The sequence below is a fragment of the Cynocephalus volans genome, chromosome 10, assembly GCF_027409185.1.
Source record: "Cynocephalus volans isolate mCynVol1 chromosome 10, mCynVol1.pri, whole genome shotgun sequence".
NCBI classification, from domain to species: Eukaryota; Metazoa; Chordata; class Mammalia; order Dermoptera; family Cynocephalidae; genus Cynocephalus; species Cynocephalus volans.
The window spans coordinates 36,565,919-36,588,227 of NC_084469.1; the positions used below are offsets into that span (position 1 = coordinate 36,565,919).

General features: G+C 36.8%; 1 protein-coding gene across 2 annotated transcripts in view; it reads right to left on the reverse strand.

Moving 5' to 3' along the window:
• Positions 1 to 22,309, reverse strand: part of STX8 (syntaxin 8) — a 268,672-nt gene that overhangs the window by 218,091 nt on the left and 28,272 nt on the right. For both annotated transcript variants that reach the window (XM_063112417.1, XM_063112418.1), the window contains exon 5: positions 9,080 to 9,204. In XM_063112417.1, coding sequence (XP_062968487.1) covers positions 9,080 to 9,204 — 125 coding nt within the window. The remainder of the gene's footprint in view (positions 1 to 9,079; positions 9,205 to 22,309) is intronic.

A 22,309-nucleotide genomic window follows, 5' to 3' on the forward strand; every position in this document is an offset into this window, starting at 1 on the left:
ACCCTGTTTCTTCAAGAAAGAAACTGCAAAGAAAAAAGAGTTGGAAAAGGAACCTATATGTTAAAGAAACTTAAGGGACATATCAACTAGTTGCACTGTATGGACCATATTCAGATTCTGTATCGAGTGATCTAAAAGAAAACATCATGGGAGAAACAGGAAAATTTAAACACTGGATATTTGATTATATTGAGGACAAATATGTTACTGTGCTGGGGTGGTAACGTCATTGAGGCTACATTTTAAAAAAATAGTCCTTATCTTTTACAAACATATTTTAGAGATATATTCTGTAATATTCACCAATAAATGATATGATGTCTGGGATTTGCTTCAAGAATAATCCAAGAGATGGGTAGGTGGGTGGGTATAGAGATGAAACTAGATTGGCAACAAGCTGATAATCACTGAAGCTGGATGATGGGTAAAACGGAGTTATTATCTTACTCTCTCCACTTTTATATGCTTAAAATTTTCCATAGTAAAAAGTTATTAATATTTTAAAAAGTAGATAAAACAGAAGTACATCCCTAAGAGCTGCAACCACAGTCACCTTACTGAGCACATGACAAGAAACCTCAGGGCTGAGACTATGTTTCCTTTTTCTCTGTCTTTGCCCCAGTTCTGAGCCCCGCTGGTGGCACAGAGCACCACCATATTTAAATCAAGGACTTAAACAGGCAGCGTTTGCTGTTGAAATCAGTGAATGACCACAGAGGGCCCTCGAGGTTTATAGAAGAAAGAAATACAGTCTGCTAGACTGAAAGGTTTCTGGCTAATACTAGATAGCCCTCTGAATTTAAGTAGTAGAAAAAGCAGTTGATGTCATGATGTCCAGCGCCCATAGAGAAGCAATGGAGTTTCTCACATTTAACATGTAAAAGGAGCTCTCCCCAGAGAAGAGAAAGTAGCAACAAGTGAAGAAAAAATGAGGTCAAGCTAGATAAAGACATTAATCACTACATTAGGAAGACCTTTAGAGAAAGTTCTGAGAATCGATGTTTTTATTTTTGTTTTAGTTTTAAGATTTTAGGAAAGAAATCCTTCTAGTCTAGGCTACAGCTACAAGGGTATCTTCAAAGAAAGTCGTCCGCAAAATTGTGATTTCAAGGGTTTGAAAATGAGCTACTAAAATTTCCCAGTGAGAAATGGAATCTGACTAGCCGTGTTCCCAACCCCCATTTCACATGGAAATATTTAGAGACCTAGGAATACAGAAATCGAACTAATGCACCACTTTCTGCTAGAATCTAGAAAGAATATCTATAGAATAATGATAAGACTAGATGGAGCTAATTAAGAAACACCATCAGAGACCTCCCAAGTGAAAGTAGAATGGAATACTTCCTGCTCTCCAAGGTCTGCTACCTGACTCAGGGACAAGGGTCTATACAACCCAAGAGTTACCTGTGTTCAATCTAAGTAATTGAGGTGATCAAGTTATTGTCATCATCCCTCTCAACTTGTGCCTAATGCCCATTTATGCATCACATTACAGTGTAAGAAGCACAGAAGCCAAGACCGGCTAACTGGTTGTGATGAGGGCCTAGCTTCTAGGTCAGGCAAGGAAGCCGCTCATTGTCCGCAAGTCTAAGTTCTACCAATAAACTGTTATTTTAGGATGATTTTCAAAGTGTTTCTAAAGGTCAGCTAAAGTACAGAAAGGCTAACGGATTCCATGGGCAAAAGGAAGTTTAAAATGACCTTTCATGATTCTTTATTTTTATGTAGTGCGAGACCTGGCAATGAAGCAAAGCCATAACAACCTCAGCACATTACCAAGATATTCAAGGCAGAGGAAAGGCCAGTAAGGATTCTGTGTTGATTACTCCCATTTTTGTGTTGATCCTTGAAACAAAGTTTGCTAGCAAAGCAAAGAAGGATACAGCATTTCAAAACACAAAGGTAAGAGTAGGAAAAACAACTGCCTGCAATATGGGCCACTGCTCTCCCAACTCGTCCTAGACCACTCTGCCCTTGCAAGGCCAGCAGGCTTTCAAAGGGTGAGAATCTCAGTAAGGATGCTCTGTTTTCAAAACTCAATGACAAAAACTTGCAGGGGCAACCTCTCATACCCAGCCTATAGCAATCTCTGGATGTAGCACCTTCTCAGTGACAGGGATGCTTTTCCTGACTGAAAACAGCTTTTTCTTGGCAAAAATGAACAATGCCAGGAAATTTGTTAGTATTAGCTATAAGGCACTCATTTCAGGAACTGTGAATCCTGAAGAATAAACCACTGTAAATGAATGGCTGGGCTATGTGTAAAGCTGTGTTGCTTTTAATTTTTTCACTTTCCTTCAAACGTGATAATGGGTGAAGTATGTAAAATGGAAGATATAAGAGAGTCACAGTGTTTCATTTACTAGATAATTTCACTGTGAAAAGGGAGTTCAAAATAGAAGCAGACCTCTGCTTCTGGCCAAGAAGGACTGACAGGGACCAGATTTCCTTTTGGCCTGAAACAACCGGAAAAAAGACGGGGGGGCAAAATACACAAAACAAATTTTCAAGATGCAGATGTCAGGAAACGAAGGACAGTGATCCCTGAGAGATGGAAAACAAATGAGATGTGCTTTAAGACTGCCCCAGATCACTGCCTTCTGAAAGCTCCCAGCCATAGTGTGGGGATGGGGGAACCCAGGTGGAGCTCAGCAGTCTCCTTGAGTTGAGAAGAGTCCAAACAGGTCAAGGTGACTAGAGCAGGTACCAGAAAGGAGATGGATGCACAAAGAGAACTCTGGAGATCTGCACAGGGTCCACTTTGAGTCTTTAGCTGAGTGTTGTTCAGGACTCATATGTGGGGCTGGAGAAAGAACCACTCAAAAGGGGAAGACAGCATGCTCTTCTGCACTCAAACAGGGTCAGACATAGTTCCTATTCCCACCAACTAGGTCACCTCATAATTTATGGGGCACTGGACAGAGTACTCACAATGGTTTTGGCTCATTAGTGGGGTAAATTACCTCTAGACTAGAGTCAGCAAACTTTTTCTGTAAAGTGCCAGATAGTAAATATTTTAGGCTTTGTGGTTCATATGGTCCCTAGAGCAACTACTCAACTCTACCACTGTAACAGGAAAGCCTTCATAGATAATACATAAATGAATAAGCATGGCTGTGTTCCCAAAAAACTTCCTTTAAGAACACTAAACTTTGAATTTTATATAACTTAATACAAGTCACAGAATTTTCTTCTTTTAATTATTTTTCAACCATCTAAAAATAGAAAAGCCATACATCTTGTAGACCATACAAAAACAGATGGTGGGCCAGATTAGGCCTAAGGGTCATGATTTGATGACCCCTGTGCTAAAATACCCAACTTGCGGATCATACAAAAACAAGTGGTGGGCCAGATTTGGCCTAAGGGTCATGATTTGCTGAACCCTGCTCTAAAATAAACACCTCATTGGTCTGTCTTACAAAATAAGACCCAAATAACTTAACTGCATTCCGCAGCAACTCTCAAGAATATTTCTAGAAATACAAAAATATCCAATAATGAGCAAAAAAGAATTCACAATAACTAGCACCCAAACGAATGTTTTACCTAGTAAGATCAGAAAAAGGGCAAGGATGTCTACTCTCAGCATTTCCATTCAACATTGTAATGGAGGTTGTAGTAAGTGCAATAAGGCAAGAAAAATAAAGGGAATCCAGACTGAAATGAAGTAAAACTGTCATTATTCACAGACAACATGATCACTTATGTAGAAAATCCTACAGACTTGACAAATAAGCTATTAGAACAAACTAGTGACTCTATCAAGGTTGCACGATCCAAGGTCATACACAAAAATTAATTGTATTTTTACATATAAGCAACAATTTCTAAATTGACATTTTTAAAATGCCATTTATAATAGAATAAAAAATATGAAATATTTAGGAATAAATCTGATAAAAGATGTACAAAATATATATAATGAAAAGTAAAAGCACTGCTGAGAAAAATTAAAGAACTACATAAATGAACTTCCATATTCATGGGTTGGGAGACTCAATATTCTTTAGATGTCAATTCTCCCCAAATTATCCTAAGGATTCAACAGAATTCCAATCAAAATTCCTGGAGGCATTTTTTTTTTTTAATAGAAATTAAAAGCAGATTCTAAAGTTCACATGGAAATGCAAAAGACCTAGAATATCTTTTAAAATGTAAAAAAGAACAAAGTTGGATGACATACTATCCGATTATAAAATTTCTTTTTAAAAAAAAAAAAAACCAAATCTTGTGGCCTTAGATTAGTCAATGATTTCTTAGATATCAGGAACACAAATCATACAAGACAAAATTGTTCAATTGGGCTTCATCAAAATTAAGAACTTATACTCTTGGAAAGATATTATTAAGAGAATGAAAAAGATAAACCATAGATTGAGAGAAAATATTTGTAAAACATGTCTGACAAACAATATATAAAAGAATATAAAACATTCTTACAACTTAATAATGAAAAACAACTCAATTAAAAATGGATAAACAATTTGAACAAACATTTCACTAAAGAAGTCATACAGATGGTAAATAAGCACAGGCAAAAACTGATTAATCATGAGGGAAAAACCACAATGAAATATACCTACAAACGTATTAAAGTGACTACAATGAAAAAACCATTATATCAAGTTTTGGTAAGGACATAAAACAGTTAGAACACATATACTCCTGGTTAGGAATGTAAAATGTTACAACCACTCTTGAAACTAGTTTGGTAATTTCTTTAAAAGTTAAACATACACTTCAAACAATTCAATAGCAAACAAAAACAAATAACCCCAATAAAAAATAGCCAAAGGAAGAGAACATGCCTGGGGTCCTAGACAGGAGCCAAGGGCAGGACCCCCCTGCCCAGAAGCAGTAAAAAGAGCAATGCCCAGGGGCCAAGGCAGGAGCTGAGGCCAACCCCCTCCACCCAGAAGCAGGCAAGAAAGAGAGCCCAAAACACTACTTCTATGTGGGTGGTCCACTGCAGCTGCCACCACAGCCACGGCTGCTACAAAAGCAGCTCTATGCCAGAGCAGTAGCCATAGCCACCATGCAGGCAGCACGCCAAACACTTGACTGAGCTGACACAAGGAGAGTCACCAGTGGAGACTGGAAAAGGAAGAGGATGTCTCTCTCCTCGAAGCCCACTCCCGAGTAATAGAAGAAGCATCTACCTGATGACCTGACATCAACACAGAGATACTAGACATGAAAACACAAGAAAATATGATACCACCAAAAGAACACAGTAGTTCTCAAATACTACATCCTATAGAGCAGGAAATCCCGGAAATGACTGAAAAGGATTGCGAGCAACAATCTTAAGGAAACTCATGAAATACTGGAAGACTCAGACAACATAATGAAATGAGAAAAAAAAATCCAGGATATGAAGGAGGAAATTTACAAAGAGATTAAACCTTAAAAAAGAATGTAGCAGAACTCATGGAACTGAAAAATTCACCCAATGAAATATAAAACACAACCAATAGCTTAAGCAGCAACCTAGAAAAAGCAGAAGAAAGAATTTCTGATCTTGAAGATAGTCTTTTCTAAATAACCCAGGTGGACAGAAAAAAAAAAAAAAAAAAAAAAAGGAAAAAAGAATTTAAATAAATGAAGAAAATCTAAAGAGCTAGCAGACAATCTCAAGCACACAAACATTTGAATCATGGCTGTTCCAGAAGGAGAGGAGAAAGGACAAGGCATGGAAAAACTATTCAATGAAATAGTCATGGAAAACTTCCCAGGTATAGGGAGAGACACGGACCTTCAGATCCAGGAGGCTCAAACATCCCCAAATAGATTCAACCCAAAAAGATCCTCTCCAAGACACATTATAGTCAAACTGGCAAAGCTCAAAAACAGAGAATCTTAAAAGAAGAGTAAAGTGTCAAGTCACCTACAAGGGAGCCCCTATCAGACTGACAGCAGACTTCTCAGCAGAAACTCTACAGGCCAGAAGAAAAGGGGATGATATACCCAAAGTACTGAAAGAAAAAAACTGCCAGACAAGAATGCTGTACCCAGCAAGTCTGTCCTTCAGAAATGAGGGAAAAATAGTGTATTTTCCAGACAACAAAAACTGTGGGAGTCTACCACCACACGACCAGCCCTACAAGAAATCCTAAAGGAAGTCCGGCATCTGGAATCCAAAAAACTATAATCACTACCACGAATACAAAAGAAAGAACAAAACCCACTGGTAGAACAAAAATGCAAATGAGAAAGACAAAGAAACTAAAACTTATCACCACAAAAAACCATACTGACAATGTAATAATTCCCCTTCTTTACTTCTGATTTTAGTATTTCAGTCTTCTTTTTTCTTGGTTACTCTAGATGGAGGTTTGCAAATTTTGCTGATCTTTTTAAAGAAACAACTTGTGGTTCTGTTGATTTTCTTTATCGTTTTTTAATTCCCTGTTTCATATATTTCTGTTGTAATCTTTGTTATTTCCTACTTATGTTTGCTTTTGGTTTACTTTGCTCTTTTTTCTCTATTTTCTTAAAGTAGAAGTTTACATTACTGATTTGAGATTTTTCTTATTTTTAGTATAGGTGTTTACAAGTATAAATATTCCTCTAAGCATTACAGGAGCCCTGCACCCTATAAATTTTGATATGTTGTGCTTTGATTTTTATCTCAAAGTACTCTCTAATTTCCCTTTTTTTTTCTAACCATTGTTTATTTATGAGTGTTGTTTAATTTCCACACATTTGTGAATTTTCTAAATTTCCTTCTGTTCTTGTGGTCAGAGAACATATTTTCTATGACATTAGTCCTTCTAAATGTATTAAGACTTGTTTTTTGGCCAAAAACTAAACATTAAAAAACTTTTTTTAAGTAAAAAATAAAATAGTCAAAGGATCTGAATAGACATTTCTCAGAGGAAGACCAACAAGTATATTAAAAATGCTCAACATCACTATTTATCAGGGAAACGCAAATCAAAACAAGATACCACCTCACTCCAGTTAAAATGGCTATTATCAAAAAGATAAAAGATTACAAGTGTTGGCAAGGATACGGAGAAAAGGGAACCCTTGTACACTGTTGATGGGAATGTAAATTAGTACAGCCAGTATGAGAAATAGTATGGAGGTTCCTCAAAAAATTTAAATAGAGCTACTATATGATCCAGCAATCCCACTATGGGTACATGTTCAAAAGGAATGAAATCAGAATCTTGAATCATGTCTGCACTCCAATGTTCACTGCAGCATTATTCCCAATAACCAAGAAATAAAATCAACTCAGTATCTACCCATGGACTAGTGGATAAAGAAAATGTGGTATATATATATATATATGCATGGCATACTATTCAACCTTTAAGAAGAGGTAAATCCTGCCACTTGTGACAACATGGATGAACCTGGAAGACATTATGTTAAGTGAAATAAGCCAGGCACAGAAAGATAAATACTGCATGATCTCACTTATACGTGAAATCTAACAAAGTTGAACCCAGAATAAGAGAGTAAAATGTGGTTACCAGGGAAGGAGCGTGGGGCAAATTGGGGAGATGTTGGTCAAAAGATACAAAATTTCAGTTGGAGAAAGTTCAAGAGACCTACTGCACAACATCATGACTAATATACTTGAAAATTGCTAAAAGAATAGATTTTAAAAAAAAATCTATTCTCACCACAAATAAGTATGTGAAGTAATGCATATGTTAATTAGCTTGATTTAGCCATTCCACGATGTATACATATTTCAAAGCATCATGTTATACGCCATATACACAATTTTTATTTGCCAACTAAAAATTTTTTAAGATTAAAAAATTTTTTTAAAGTTAAACATATACCTACTATATGACTGTCATTCGACTTGTAGCTATGTACCTAAGAAAAATGAAAATTTACGCCCATACAAAGACTTATACATGAATGCTCACAGCAGCTTTACCTGTAACAGACAAAAACTGAAAACAACCCAAATATCCATCAACAGATGAACAGATACACAGATTGCGGTAAATTCATGTAATGGAATACCATTATGCAATATAAGAGAAGGAAATATTGATACACGCAACATAGATGAATCTTAAAATGATTATGCTGACAGAAAGAAGCCAGACCCCTTTTTCCTCACAAAAAAGAGTACAATCTGTATGATTCCATTTATAGATAAAATTATAGGAAACAAACTAATTTATAGTGACAGAAAGCAGACTAGCAGTTGTCTAGGGAAGGAGAGAGGGATAATAGGACAAATTACAAAGAGACATGGAAAAAACTTTTAGTAGTAATGATTACGTTTGTTATTTTGGTTGTAGTGATGGTTTCACAGGTGTATGCATACATCAAAGCTTATAGAAGCAAACACTTCAAATATGTGTTATTTAGATAATGCCAACTATACCTCAATAAAACTATTTTTAAAAAGCAGAATTAGAAAGAATAACATATCTATACATACTAACACGAAAAAATGTCCATGACACACATAAAACAAACAAACAAAAAGCTGTGGAGTAATATAGAGATATCTATATACCTCATGACCCTGTTTATGTAAAATATATGTGTTTATACTGAATATATATGTACATATATCCATTTATAATTTGAGATTGGAGAAGCAATTGGATATAAAGCTTTTCATCTTATATATCCCTATATTGTTTGAACTTTATCTAACATTCATGCATTACTTCTGAAATTTAAAAAATAGAAGAAAGTGAAAAAAGAATTAGCAGGTTTAATAGCTACTGGGCAAGAAGAACTTGAAGGTAAAAACCAAACTGACTTATTTTATAGAAGAGAAAGATGGATTCTTGTATTGGGAGAATAATTCCCAGTAGTGGAGAAAAGCAAAGGGCACATGCACCAAATTCACCTGGACTTACCAGATTCAGACCTGCTCTTGCCCAATGGAAAATCACTACTTCTGTGAGCTACCAAGAAGGTGAGAACAGTATCTATTCCTCAGGTATCCTGAAGCACAAAAATGCCAAGAGCTTTAAAAGATCAAGTTTTCACTCCAATTTTCAATGGGGATAAGAAAACATTCAAGGCTACATGAAACGTCTGGCCAGGTTTCTGAGCCCACATTCCTTGGGGTATTTGGTACCTTGGATAATCTGCTGCTGCTGTTGTCGGATTTCATCAAAACCCAAGCCTCTGGTCTCCTCAGGTTCCTCAAAGAGCCAAGGGTTGGGTGCTCCTCTCTTAGCTTCTTCACTCATCAGGCTGGACCTAAGAGCAACATTAACTGCATTACGTATCTCAAAAAATATAGCTCAGCTGCAAAATACTCCCACAAGTGCAGAGGTGGACGGTCTCACATGCTTTGAAAATTCAATTCAACCATGATTTATTGCATCCTTAGATTATGCCAGGAACTGTGTTCAGTGCTGGAAGAGATAGGAGGATGAACAAGGCACAAGCCTTGTCCCCAGAGAATTACAGCCCTTTAAAGAGATGATGGAAGAAATAATACTCATACTAATCCTCCAAGATACATTGGACTCAATAATCATTGAAGAGGTTAGTAAATGAGGTTCTTGAATTTCAAAAACAGAAGGCCAAACGGAAGTGGCCTTTTTATTAAGGCAAAGTTTATTTCACAGTACCTTTTATACCAGAGGTACAAATATTATTTTTCAAGCAGATACAATGTTCCAACTACAGATTATAGTGTAAAATAATGACCGTATAATTTCCCATTAAAGGGTACTTGGTTGCTGACAGAAACACATGCAGGATTTCAAATCCAATTTTATGAATATGACATAGCATTCATAATGTAATAACACATTCTGAATGATTAATCTTAATCCTTATTCCCTCTAGCAACCCAATGCCCCTTTTCTGCGCCAGACACATTGGTCTCGCTGTCCAAGGAATAGGGAACATGTGATTTCTGCCTCAGGCCCCATGTTTATAGGATTCTTCTCATCTCAAGTACCTCTTCTGTCCCTACCTGTCCACAGTCTGTCCAAGCTTCAATAACATCTTATCCGGGAAACCATCTCTGACCACTTCAACACAGAGATGAACATTCACTTTAGATCTCTCATATTGGATTCATAAAAATAATGATGACAACAATCATGTTACAGTAGGGGCAGCAACAATAATAGATCAAGCATTCACTACGTGCAGGCATGGCTCCAGGTGAATTATTTGTATTCACTCATATCTCCGTTATTTATAATTCTTGTAGACCTGTTTATGTATCTCACATTGTCTAGAAATAACTGCTACCCTATTGTTTAACCTTTCTATATAGATAAGCCTCATGTCCACTAGACACAAAGCAGGAAGTAAAAATCACCCTTCACTGAACTGCACAAAGTTCCCCAACATGGAGTGAACAGCTAACTGTACATCACCTACAAGCAATATATGGACAGTGACACCAACCTCAGAAGGCTGCTGGAGGATTAAATAAAATAATTCATTTATTCAAAAAACATTTACTTAGCACTTATTATGTGGTAAGCATTGTTCTCATCAATAGGGATAAATAAAAAACACAAAACAGGACAAAGTCTCCACCCTTACAAAGCATAAATTCTTGTTAAAGGTCCTGTTTTTATTTCGGTTGGGGGAATGGAGGGCAGGGAAAAATGAGTTAAAATGTGTGCAAAGAGTTTAATGTAGTGCATTTAACAAATGCTAACTATTATCATTATACCAATCACTGTACTGTATACACAGGAGGCAGTGAAATATATTTTAATAAATGAGAATATCCCAGAAACCTATATTAATTTCATTTTAGCACCTTAAAACCTGTAGAAGGATATGATATGTATCAAGAAACAAACCCAGGTAAAATGATAGGAAAATTTATGACTCCTTAAACTAAGATTTTAAGAACAGAGCTGGTCTCTCTTACTCAAGTGTACTGATTAGCATGCCAAAGAGAAGTATGACTTTCTTCCACTTTATGGAAAAGGCAGATGTCTTTCTTTGAATCCTTACTTTACATGACTGGCATCAAGTATCCAAGGTGTCAAAATGGGAGAAGAAAGCAATGGAAAAAGGAAGAAAAGAAGGAAGTTTGCAATCGAAACATACTCCCTAACTCTTATACCATCTTGCAAGCACCGGCTTTTGATCAAAACAGGAATCATGTAGGATTCCATATACGGACCATTGCAAAAGCAAGTGCTAAAAACCAGTACAATAGGTCAGAGGTATGTAAAGTCACTTCAAAAGTACATCAATGACCAGTATGAGCATCCATTCAAATGAGCATATTGCACGCAAGTTGACATTGTTCCTCTAAAGTTAATGTTGGAATGTCCTTCTGGTAGCTCTGTGACACTTAGAGCCTGTTTTTAAAAATTAATATTAAAGGGGGAAAAAAACAAATGTAAGAATATTTTTTAGCAACCTCAAAAAAATGACAAGTTAGAACTACAGCCATGTATATATAAATACCTACTATAGAATAAAAGTGACAACATGGGCACAATATTAATATCAAAAACACATCACCACCAGACATACAAAAAAGATTTCCCAGAGTTATCTGATTCCCAAAGCTGATCTATCTCTACTTTCCTCCCCCTCCCCCCTCTCCTCTTCTGTCCTCCTCCCATCCCAACCCCCTCCCTCTGTTTTGGTGTTTCTACTTTGTTGATGGTCCCAAACCTACAAGGAAATCCTGCAAAAGATACACGTTTACTAATAAGAACAGGTAAGATCCTAGGTATCCATCCCCGTATGCATAACACTTGATTTTCTTTTCATTAGGTTCTATGCTCAACTTAACATTTGGGGTGATGTCGATTATTACTCAGTACTGTTCTAAGTACAAGGAAAATATTAAAGAATTTAAAACATAATCCTTGCTTTCAAGGAGTTTATAATCAAATTGAAAAGAGAAACTAACCAACATAAACACACTTACTAAAATAAAAGAACGGCTAGCTTTGTATCCATGGGCAATTCCAATAACCACTTCATCCCTGGGCAATTCCAATAACCACTTCATCCCTGGTTTTCTTACCCATAAAACAAGCAAACTTAACTATGTGAATGGTCTTCAACTTTCTTTCTGATCCAACACTTGAAGAATATGACACCCTTATTAATAGTGGTGTTGGGAAGTGAGTGGGAAGACTCATCTTGATGAGAGGAGGCAGGTATTCTCTTGAATTCTATAGAAGTTTCATCTTCACACTCTTCCAGAATATTACAATATTAGCTTTCCACTAGTTTTTCCCTATCTTATAAATCCTCAAGCAACTTCTTTCTTTCCTATTCACAGCCAGACTTCCTTAGAGAACATGCTTTGTTCACCAGCTCTACTTCCTGACCCCCAGGTTCGATCTTCAACCTACTCCAGTCCAACTCCTGCCCCTTCGTTCTACTTAAACTCTCCTCACCCATAACCTCCTTCTGGCCAAATCCTCTTCCCAGTTTTCACCAGACCCCTTTTCTAGGCCTCGTTTGTCACAGCTGACTTTCTTTTATCCGTGACACCTCTCCCCCACTAGCTTCCTCCACACCATTCTCTCCCACTGACGATTCTTTCTCCATAATTTGCAGGTACCCCTTCCCCCATCTGCCTCTTTTTTTTTTTTTTTTTAAAGATGACCGGTAAGGTGATCTTAACCCTTAACTTGGTGTTGTCAGCACCACGCTCACCCAGTGAGCAAACCGGCCATCCCTATATGGGATCCGAACCCGTGGCCTTGGTGTTGTCAGCACCACACTCTCCCAAGTGAGCCACGGGCCAGCTCCCCATCTGCCTCTTAAATGTTTGTGTTCCTCAGGAATTCTATTTAGATCTGCTCTTCTCACTACATTGTCTCTCTCTGGGCAACTATATCTGTTCTGGTGGTTTCAGACTATACAAATAGATGCAGTGTTTAAAGACATTTTATCCCAAGTACAAATGAAATTGGACACATTTCCTTGAGTCATTATGGTGGTGGACTCTCAATTAGGGATGGACAGGGACATACTCCCCTCCCTAGCAGGGCAATATCAGAATCCAGGGGCTGGGGGAGAAATTACAATAAATAGTTAAAAGGAAACCCACATATAAAACTTCAGACAAGGCATGTCCTCCCCACCCCTCACCCTGATTGGAAATCACTGTGCTAAAGACGTACAAATTTATTTCTTCCCATATTTTCCTACAGGCTCTGTGTCTGCACTGGTGGCTTTTCACTTAGTAACCTCAACTGGGTATTCCTCTCCACACTCAACATATCCAAAATCGGATTCATTACTTTTATCCAATGAGCTGTTTCTCCTCCTAGGCTCTCTATTTTGGTTAGCAGCATCACTGTATTCCCAAGTCTTCCAAGCCATTTTTTTTTTTTTTTGTCTCCTCTCCCCCACATCTCATCAATGTTCAAGGCCTCCCTCAGACATGGTTCTCGAGTCCTTGCCCTCATTCTGTCCTGTTGGAATGCCTTGGTTCAGATCCTTGTCACCTCTCATGTAGAACATGGCCACAGCTTTGTGATGGTCTCCTTGCTCCCAGTCACCCTCATTCAGATCATCTTACACACTGCTGCCAGAGTCATCCTCCTAAAACAGATATTTCATCATATAATTTCCCTATGTTAAAACGTCCATGACTCCCTGGAAGCTACAGATCAAGGGTAAGCTCTACAATATGGCCCCAGTAATCTCTGCAACATCATCTTCCAAAATTCCCTCTGTCACATTCTACTTCTCCTTCACCCTGCAGACTGCTCACCACCACTCCAAGGCACAAACTTTCACATTCTCATGTTTTTTGTATGGGTCTGGAGTGTCCCCACCCCCTACCCCTTTGTGCATCTGGCAAAATTTTATTCATCCTCTAAGGCTCAACTCAAATGTCACTTCTGCTGCTTAGTCTTTCCTGCTCCCCAACCCCATCCCCCTTCCCTGGAATCAATCACTCGCTGGTGCTCCCATGGCACTGTGCTCACAACCTCCAACGTGGCATTTATCAAGTAGGATTGTAGTTAGTTATTTACTCATCTGTCTCCCTTCCTAAATTATGAGCTCTGTGAGGAAAGAGGCCACATGACGATCATGTTTATATCCCCAGCACCAAAATTTTTTTTTAAAAAGCCTCAGAATATGCCAGAGAATAAGCATTCAGTAAATGTTTATGAAACAGAACTAGGAAAACCACTGAGGTTTTTAAGCAAGAGAGAGACAAAACGAGAGAAGTATTCAACATTTTTATCTTGAGAGTTTAAAAAAAAAAAAAAAGCAAAACAAAACTAATCAACTGCTACCTGCCTGCAAGCCTTTAGCAGCAAAAACTGACAATGTTCAAGCAGATGGAGGGAATGACTTGAAAGGGAATTGTGTCAGTAAAATACTTTGTAGCTGAACCTCACTTTTGGAATGACAAGTAAAGAGCATTTCTCCTTTGCAAAGTTAGAGAAAAAAAATGCTAAATACTATGCTTCTGAGTTTAGAATAGACTTATTTCTTTAAAATACAGTCATGTGGCATATAATGACATTTTAGTCAACAGCAGACTGTATATACAACAGTGGTCTCATAAGATTATAATGCAGCTGAAAAATTCCTATCACCTAGTGACATTGTAGCCATCATAGTATCACAGTACAATTATTTTTAAAAAATAAATTTAATGTAGCCTAACTGCAGTGTTTTTATAGTCTATAGTACATAGTAATGTCCTCAGCTTTCACATTTACTCACCACTCACTGACTCACCCAGAGTAGCTTCCAGTCCTGCAAGCTCCATTCACATTAAGTTTCCTATACATGCATACCATTTTTTATCTTTTATACCATTTTTTTGTCATGCCTTTTCTATGTTTAGATATGTTTAGATACACTAATACGTACCATAGCGTTACAACTGCCTACAGTACTCAGTATAGAACATGCTGTACAGGTTTATAGCCTGGGAGCCTTAGGCTATGTACCATATAGCCTATGTGTAGCCGGCTGCACCATCTAGGTTTGTGTAAGTACACTCTACGATGTTCACACAACAAAATCATATAACAATGCATTTCTCAGAACATATCCCCATCGTTAAACACATGACAAATCAATAATTCTTATTCATATTCTTTCAAGAGGGAACTTATCTAATAAATGGAGCTTATGAAAGAAATGCCACATTAATGTTATATATCTGTCTTATAAAGATTTTACCAAAAAGTTTCATGATCATTTCTAAAGACATAAAATGATTTCATTTTCATCCCAAAAAAGAAAATGATGTACTTTATTATTAAATTATTACAATATCTGGGGGGGGGGCGGCGATGTGTAGATAATCCATGTCTTTCTGCTGACAAATGAAGTTGAAGCTTGTTAGAGTTCATGGGGAGGGCGTTCTTATCAACTGAACACAGAACTTAAAAAGCAGTGAATTCCAAGAAGTAGCTTTCTTTAGCTTTTCTTAGCATTTCAAAAAGATGTCAAAGTGACTATATAAAATGTTTGTTTTGTCTGGAGAAAATATCAGTGTTTGAGTATGCACAGACCACAGGGAGGTCTGCAGTTAAGACATGAGAAGACATTTCTAGGGTGTCAGTGAATTTGAGTCTGCAAAGCTTCGTAATTAGACCTGCCTACAGATGTGAAATGCTACTATGGGATGAAAGGGCAATTCCTTTTTTAAAACTTTTGTCGTAGTTTCTTTCTGTGAATACGAAGATGCACAAAGGCTCAAATTTCAATCAGAAATAGGTTCTTCAGAGACAAAGTCTGGCAACAATACCACACTGAAGAAAGGCTGCAGTCAGGGAGGCAGGCCAAAAGGCTGCAGTAATTTAGGTGCAAGGTAATGGGGTCTGGACAAGGAAAATGACAAGAGGGAACAGAGAGAAAGGGACAATTAACACAACAATTCAAAGGGAAATTCCACAAGTGTTGTTGAACAGACTAGGTACAGAGAATAAAGATTTCCAAGCCTGGGTGACTTGGGGGAACTGACATAACGTAGTAAAAGGGAAATTTTTCATTTCCTTTCAAACTTCCACATGGTTTCTAATAACAACCCCAAAGTAAAATTGCTCCTTCAAGATCATGATCTATGAAGGAATGGATACTTTTAGCCATATTTAACTTTCAGTCCAATACTCTGTCCTATTCTTTCTCTTTTTTTGTATCCCATCCATCTGACAGATACTTACTGAATACTTTCTATGTATCAGGCACTAACCTAGGGACTTGGAAGTGAACAGAGAGACAAAAATACCTGATCCCATGGAGCTGATACTCTAGGAACAATAAATGCCTAACGCTGTGCCTGTGAAGAGGAAAAGAGGCCAGAAAGGAGAACTGAAAACAGAACTGAAGTGACTCCGTGTTTGAACTTTAAGTGACTTGTTCCTCAGGACCTAAGAAACTGACTTTTTACTTGAATTTACTGATGTCAGAAAACCCACTGTTTAGACAAAGATAGGTATAATCATTTGACTTGGTGCAGTACACACAACTAACTTTGTTCTATAGATCAAAATTGTCCTGGAAACCCAATATAATCACTCACCTATTATGTCTGAAAGCAATATTTGGAATCTTGTTTACTGCTTAGACTTTCCTTTACTTTTATTATAAAAAATCTCCAACTTTTTACCTCAAGTGGGCAGAGTTCCCCCTCATCCTGCGAGGTAGTCATCCCCAGTTTGCAAACCTAATAAACACCTCCTCGACACTTGCTGCAAAGTAAATACTTGAAATATATATTTTTTGTGTTAAATTGAATTAAAAATCTCCATTGAGTATTATTCCAGAACAAATAAGATCTCAAACAAGGAACATATCTCTCTTATATATGATCCAAGAAAATTTCACCACAGCATCTTTAAAATCTACGACATCAAATGTTTTTCTACTTTTAGACAAATCCCACTTTTTTCCCTATTCATTGCTGGAAAAATTTACCAATAAATTTAAATGAAAACCTTAATAAGACAGCTCACAGAAAAACAGAAATGCAATGTGGAAAAGGCCATCAGGAATCATTATTTTGGCCTCCAACCCAAACTTTAGAAACCCCAGGTTGTTGTTCCTGAGAAAGCCATCCCGGCAATCTAAAATCAAGCAAATAAAACCAAAAGGAAGAGTTCTTTACCTTACGTGTTGGCTGTCACAGAACCTTAAAAGTAGAAGAGGGGCAAGAAGGGGTGATATACAAATAACATAAGAATTCTGAGTGAAAGATGAATTAGCTACTCTGCCATATTTCTGGTGACTAAGAGCCACCTGCTGGTTAAAGTTCAGCTATAACAATCCAGTGATTACCATCTGTTGTAAGCAGCTCCTTACTTTATTACACAATGCATGGCTGAAAACATATTTAGAAACAGAATGCATAAAAGTCAATGACATGCTTACATATTCAGAAGGAGCTTCTGTTCGTAGAGCCATGACTTTTTGACACTATCTTCAAAAACAACTCTGCACCTTCTTTTACCTTGTTCTTCACAAACACAGTTAAATGACAAATCCAATGAGTGTCCAATCGAGGTGAACAATTTGTATTTTGCATTTAGGCACGTGACCCACCTAATGATTTCCATCTTTATCTCAACACTGTTTTTCCCCTTATTAAGCATATTTGTTTCCATTCTCACTCATTTTGTAAAGATAAAGTGCAATAAAATATTTAATTGAGTGCAAATTAACACTGTTCTATGGAAAAAATGCAAGCCTAGTGAAATGAAAAAGTAGCAGGAGTTTACGTTTGTCAGCTAATGTACAAAAATCCAAATTTGGCATTAAAAGACTGTTTAAGGGTGTCAGTGAATAATGTACACACATTCAAGATGCACAAAAGCCAAGCCATCATTTCCACCTCAATGACTTTGCTTTTTATTACACCAGTTTATCTAAAAAGGCAAATTATTGAGATGGACACCCACACTTTTAACCATGACATCCTTTCTCTCTGGGAACAGGGCCCAGGAATCTGTAAGCTCCCTTAGGTGACTTTTATGCAAACAGCTGACCACCAATGTGCAGAATGATATGGAAACTATTGCTCTTGAAAGAGTAGGATTCAAGAAAGGACACAACTGGAGAGAAATAAATGGTGTACAAATTCCACTCACTCTACAAGGGCCATCTCAAGTCTTCTTTTCTTCCGTGGTCTTCTTAACCTCCTCCCCCTCACACCAATGTCTCCCTTTTCTATTCTCCTAGACCATTTGTGTCCCATAACACACAATTTAGCACTTCATTACACACTATCATGTATTGTCCTCTAGTTGTTTTGTGCAAGATAAAAAGACCGTTCCAAATGACATACAATCCCTGTGTTCCCTTTTGCTAGGATCAGCAAGTGTTCATTAATGTTGATAGAGCACTTTCCAGTTTACAAAGCGCCTCCACATATATTTATCTCAGGTGAACTTCACAGTATTTCACGATAATCTTCATTTTGAAGAAAATGAAATGCAGTAAAACTCAGACCCAGGTTTTCCCCTGCCACTGAATCACACAATGCAAAGTTAGCTTATGTTGCTTGAATGCCTGGTGGAGGATAACACTGTCCATAGGTGCCATCAACAGGAGAATGCACACGTACTCAAAGCCAGTGAGAAATGGGCAAATGAGGGCCCCTAAAAGGGAACCCTGGGAAGATACCAAAATCAAGAGAGACAAAGCCTGAGAGACAAAACCCAGGGCAAAGGATGAGAAGACTCAAGTTCTAATTCTCTCCGCCAGTGACTCATCTTGGGCACAATCACTTCACTAAGAACCAGTCTCCTCACCTGTAAACCAAAAAAGTAATCCCTTCTCTGTTTACCTCTGAAGATTACTATGAGGGTCAAATGAAATAATATACATGAAAGTGCTTGGTAAATTGAGAAGAGAGGGAGGGAGAAATAAAACTCTTTTCTTTTTAGCAAACAAGAAAAAGTTTAATTGCTTAAAAACTTTTATTTATAAAAATCACAAGTTGGAAAATAAACAGTTTTTTTAAAAAAAAAAATCAACATAATGAACTAAAATACAACATGTATAGTTAAATCCTCTTTTTTCTCTCTTATTCATGAACTTGAATTTTCCTCCTTTTTCAATTCCCAAATGACCTCTATAATTTAAAAGTAACACATATAAGGGTAGAGAATCTTTTTATTTTTCATATCAAAAGTCACAACTATCCCAGTAGTTAAGGACTGCAGTTCAAAACAAAATACCATTGTTCACCCATCAGATCAGCAAAACCTGACAAGTTCTGTAATGCCCACTGACAGCTATGGTGTAGGGAAAGGGGCTCTCCCATATATTGCTGGAGGGAGTGTAAAGTAACACACTCTTAAAAAACAGACATGGCAGTACCTGTTAAATTTTGAACATTCATACCTTTTGTCCCAGTAACCCCACTTTGGGGACTCTGTCCTACGGAAATAGAAGCCACAGTCCTTATGTATATTTACTGCAGCATTGTTTATAATGGCAGAAAAGCTAAACAACCCGACAACCACTAAATAGGGAGTGGATGAAAAAATAATTGCATATTTATATTGTGAAATAATACTGGTTGAGGGCTGGCCAGTTAGCTTAGTTGGTTAGAGCACAGTGCTGATAACACCAAGGTCCAGGGTTTGATCACAGTACTGGCCAGCCACACACACAAAAAAAGCTGTTGAAAAGAATTTGTTAGATCTATTGATTTGGAAGAATGTCCAAATTTAAGAGAAAAAGGTAAATTATAGAGAAATATGTATAATACAATTCTATTTTCATAAAAAATAAGAAAGGAAAACTCATATTTTTGTAAATATTTGTATAAGCACAAATAAATATGTGAAAGTAAACCCTCCAAATAGTTACACTAGTTACTTTAGGAGGATGACCTTGGAGGGAAGGAAAGGGAGGGAGAATATTAACTTTCGAGTTATGTGGTTATAATGAGCATGTATCATGTTGATAATTTATTTTAAATTCAATTAAAGAAGAGTCATTTCCCTATGATGGATGGGGGTTGGGGGAATAGGAGAAGAGAAGATCATACAGGAACAAAGATCCACAAAGTAAATGGCAACTTAAGTGAAACTATTAGAAAGAGGTACTGAAAGCATCCCTCTTCTTTTAAAATTAAGATAGGAAACTGAAAAATGCCAAAATCAAGCATATTTTTCCACAGGGAAAGAGCAGTGGAAGAGAAAGATATGAAAGGAAAAGATAAGAAAGATGAAAGAGAGAGAAAGAAACAGGAATGAACAGACTGGGGATGGGGCAAGGTCTAAGTGAGTCATTAAAGGAGGAAGAATAAAAATGACAAACAGGTTTGCAGTTACACAGAGGAAGAGAAAAAGGGTTAAAGAGAGAACTGGAAGGTGACACCATTCCTTTCTTAAGGTTAGGAAGTACAAGCAACTTTATTCTCTCCTCATTTTCAACAGAGAAAAACTAACTTTTCAAAATCTAACAACTGGGAAGGTAAGTTTCCCCTTCTATTGACTTACATCCCCATCTTGTGGTCTATTCAGGACATAGCTCTTAGAGCATGTGAGTGCACATGCAAATATATAGATGCATAGCTATGCATACAAGTGTATATATGTATATATACTTAGACATTAGTATATAGGGCTTTATACACATATACGTGAATATATATTTATACATATCTACACAGTCAGCCCTCCTTATCTGTGGGTTCCGCACCTGTGGATTCAACCATGGATCAAAAACATTTGGGAAAAAAACTGCATCTGTACATACAGATTTTTTTCTTGTCATTATTCCCTAAACAATACAGTATAACAACTATTTACACAGCATTTACATTGTATTAGGTAGTATAAGTAATCTGGAGATGATTTAAAGTATACAGGAGGATATACATAGGTTATATGCAAATACTACATCATTTTACATAAGGACTTGGGCATCTGTGGATTTTGGAATCTGCAGAGGTCCTAGAACTAATCCCCTGTGGATACCAAAGGACAACTGTAGTCACTTAGTCTGGATTTTTTTCTCTATGGAATAGGAAAGGAAGCTCTGTTAGCATCCTGACTTCCGAATAGAGACTAATTGCAAAAAAAGATTATCCGTATAGATGATTGATGAAGCAAGTGAAATCAGAAACCTTGAGATCTGAATATTAGTCACTGCAACTTCGTATCATTGGTCAAATCAACCTGGGTAACTAGCTATTATCATGTTCTGAGTAATAAAACAATCTGTCCACAAGTGGTTAGCAGCTGTAACCTAGTGGTTTTTCTCCTAAGAAGGTTTTAAAAGGTAGGCAACAAAGGAATATCAAATGAAAAAATTTTAAAAGATGTTATTTATAAGAGTATTTTTTAAAAAACATGAAATACTTAGGAATAAGTCAAATGAAAGATGTATGAGACTGCTATTCTGAAAACTATAAAACATTATTTAAAGAAATTAAGGAAAACCTATTAAAGGCATATACCACATTCAGAGATTGGAAGACTCAATATTTTAAAGATGTCAATTTCCTTAAAACTGATTTGTAGATAGAAAGCAAATCCAGTTTTTTGTTTCTGTTTTGTCACTTCAGAAGTTGATTCCAGCTACAGGTTACAAGGCAATGCAAAAAAAAGACAAGAAGAGCCAGGGCAATTTGGAAGAAAAAAAGAGGCTGGAGGACTCATATCACCAGCTACCAAGACTGACCACAAAGCTGCAGTGTGGCACAAGGACAGGCAGATAAACCAGTGGAACAGAATAAAGAATTCAGAATCAGTCCCATACACACATTGTCACCTGATTTATGACGAAGGTGACACTAAAATGCAGTGGAGAAGAGACAATATTAGGTACCACATCAACTGAATATGCATATTTAAAAAATGAATCTTGGTATCTGTTATCACCCTACATAAAAAAAAAATCAATTCCAAAAGGATTGTAGATCTAAATGCAAATGGTCAAATAAGAGGTATTTTAGAAGAAAACATAGAAGAATATCTTAATGACCCTGTGATAGGCAAAGATTTCTTAAACAGGCCACAAAAAGTACTAAACATAAAGGAAACACCTAAGCCAGACTTTTTAAAAATAAATAGCCAGGAATAAATTTAACCAGAAATGTGTTAAACTTATTTGAAGAAAACACTACTGAAAGACCCAAAAGATGGCTTGACCAAATGGGAAAACATTTAATGCAATCTCAATTTTTTTTAAAAAAAAGAGTTGTTTCCCTCCTTTTTGAAATTAAATAAGCTGATTCTAAAGTTCATGTAAAAAAAAAATAAGCAAAACTCTTAAGAAATTTAATGACAGGAACCTACTATCATGTATCAAACCTAAAATAAAGCCTCAATATTTCAAAGAATGTGGTACTGGCCCATGAGTAGACCAAAGGACCAATGGAACACACTACGAAGTCCAAAAATAGATCAAAATATATATG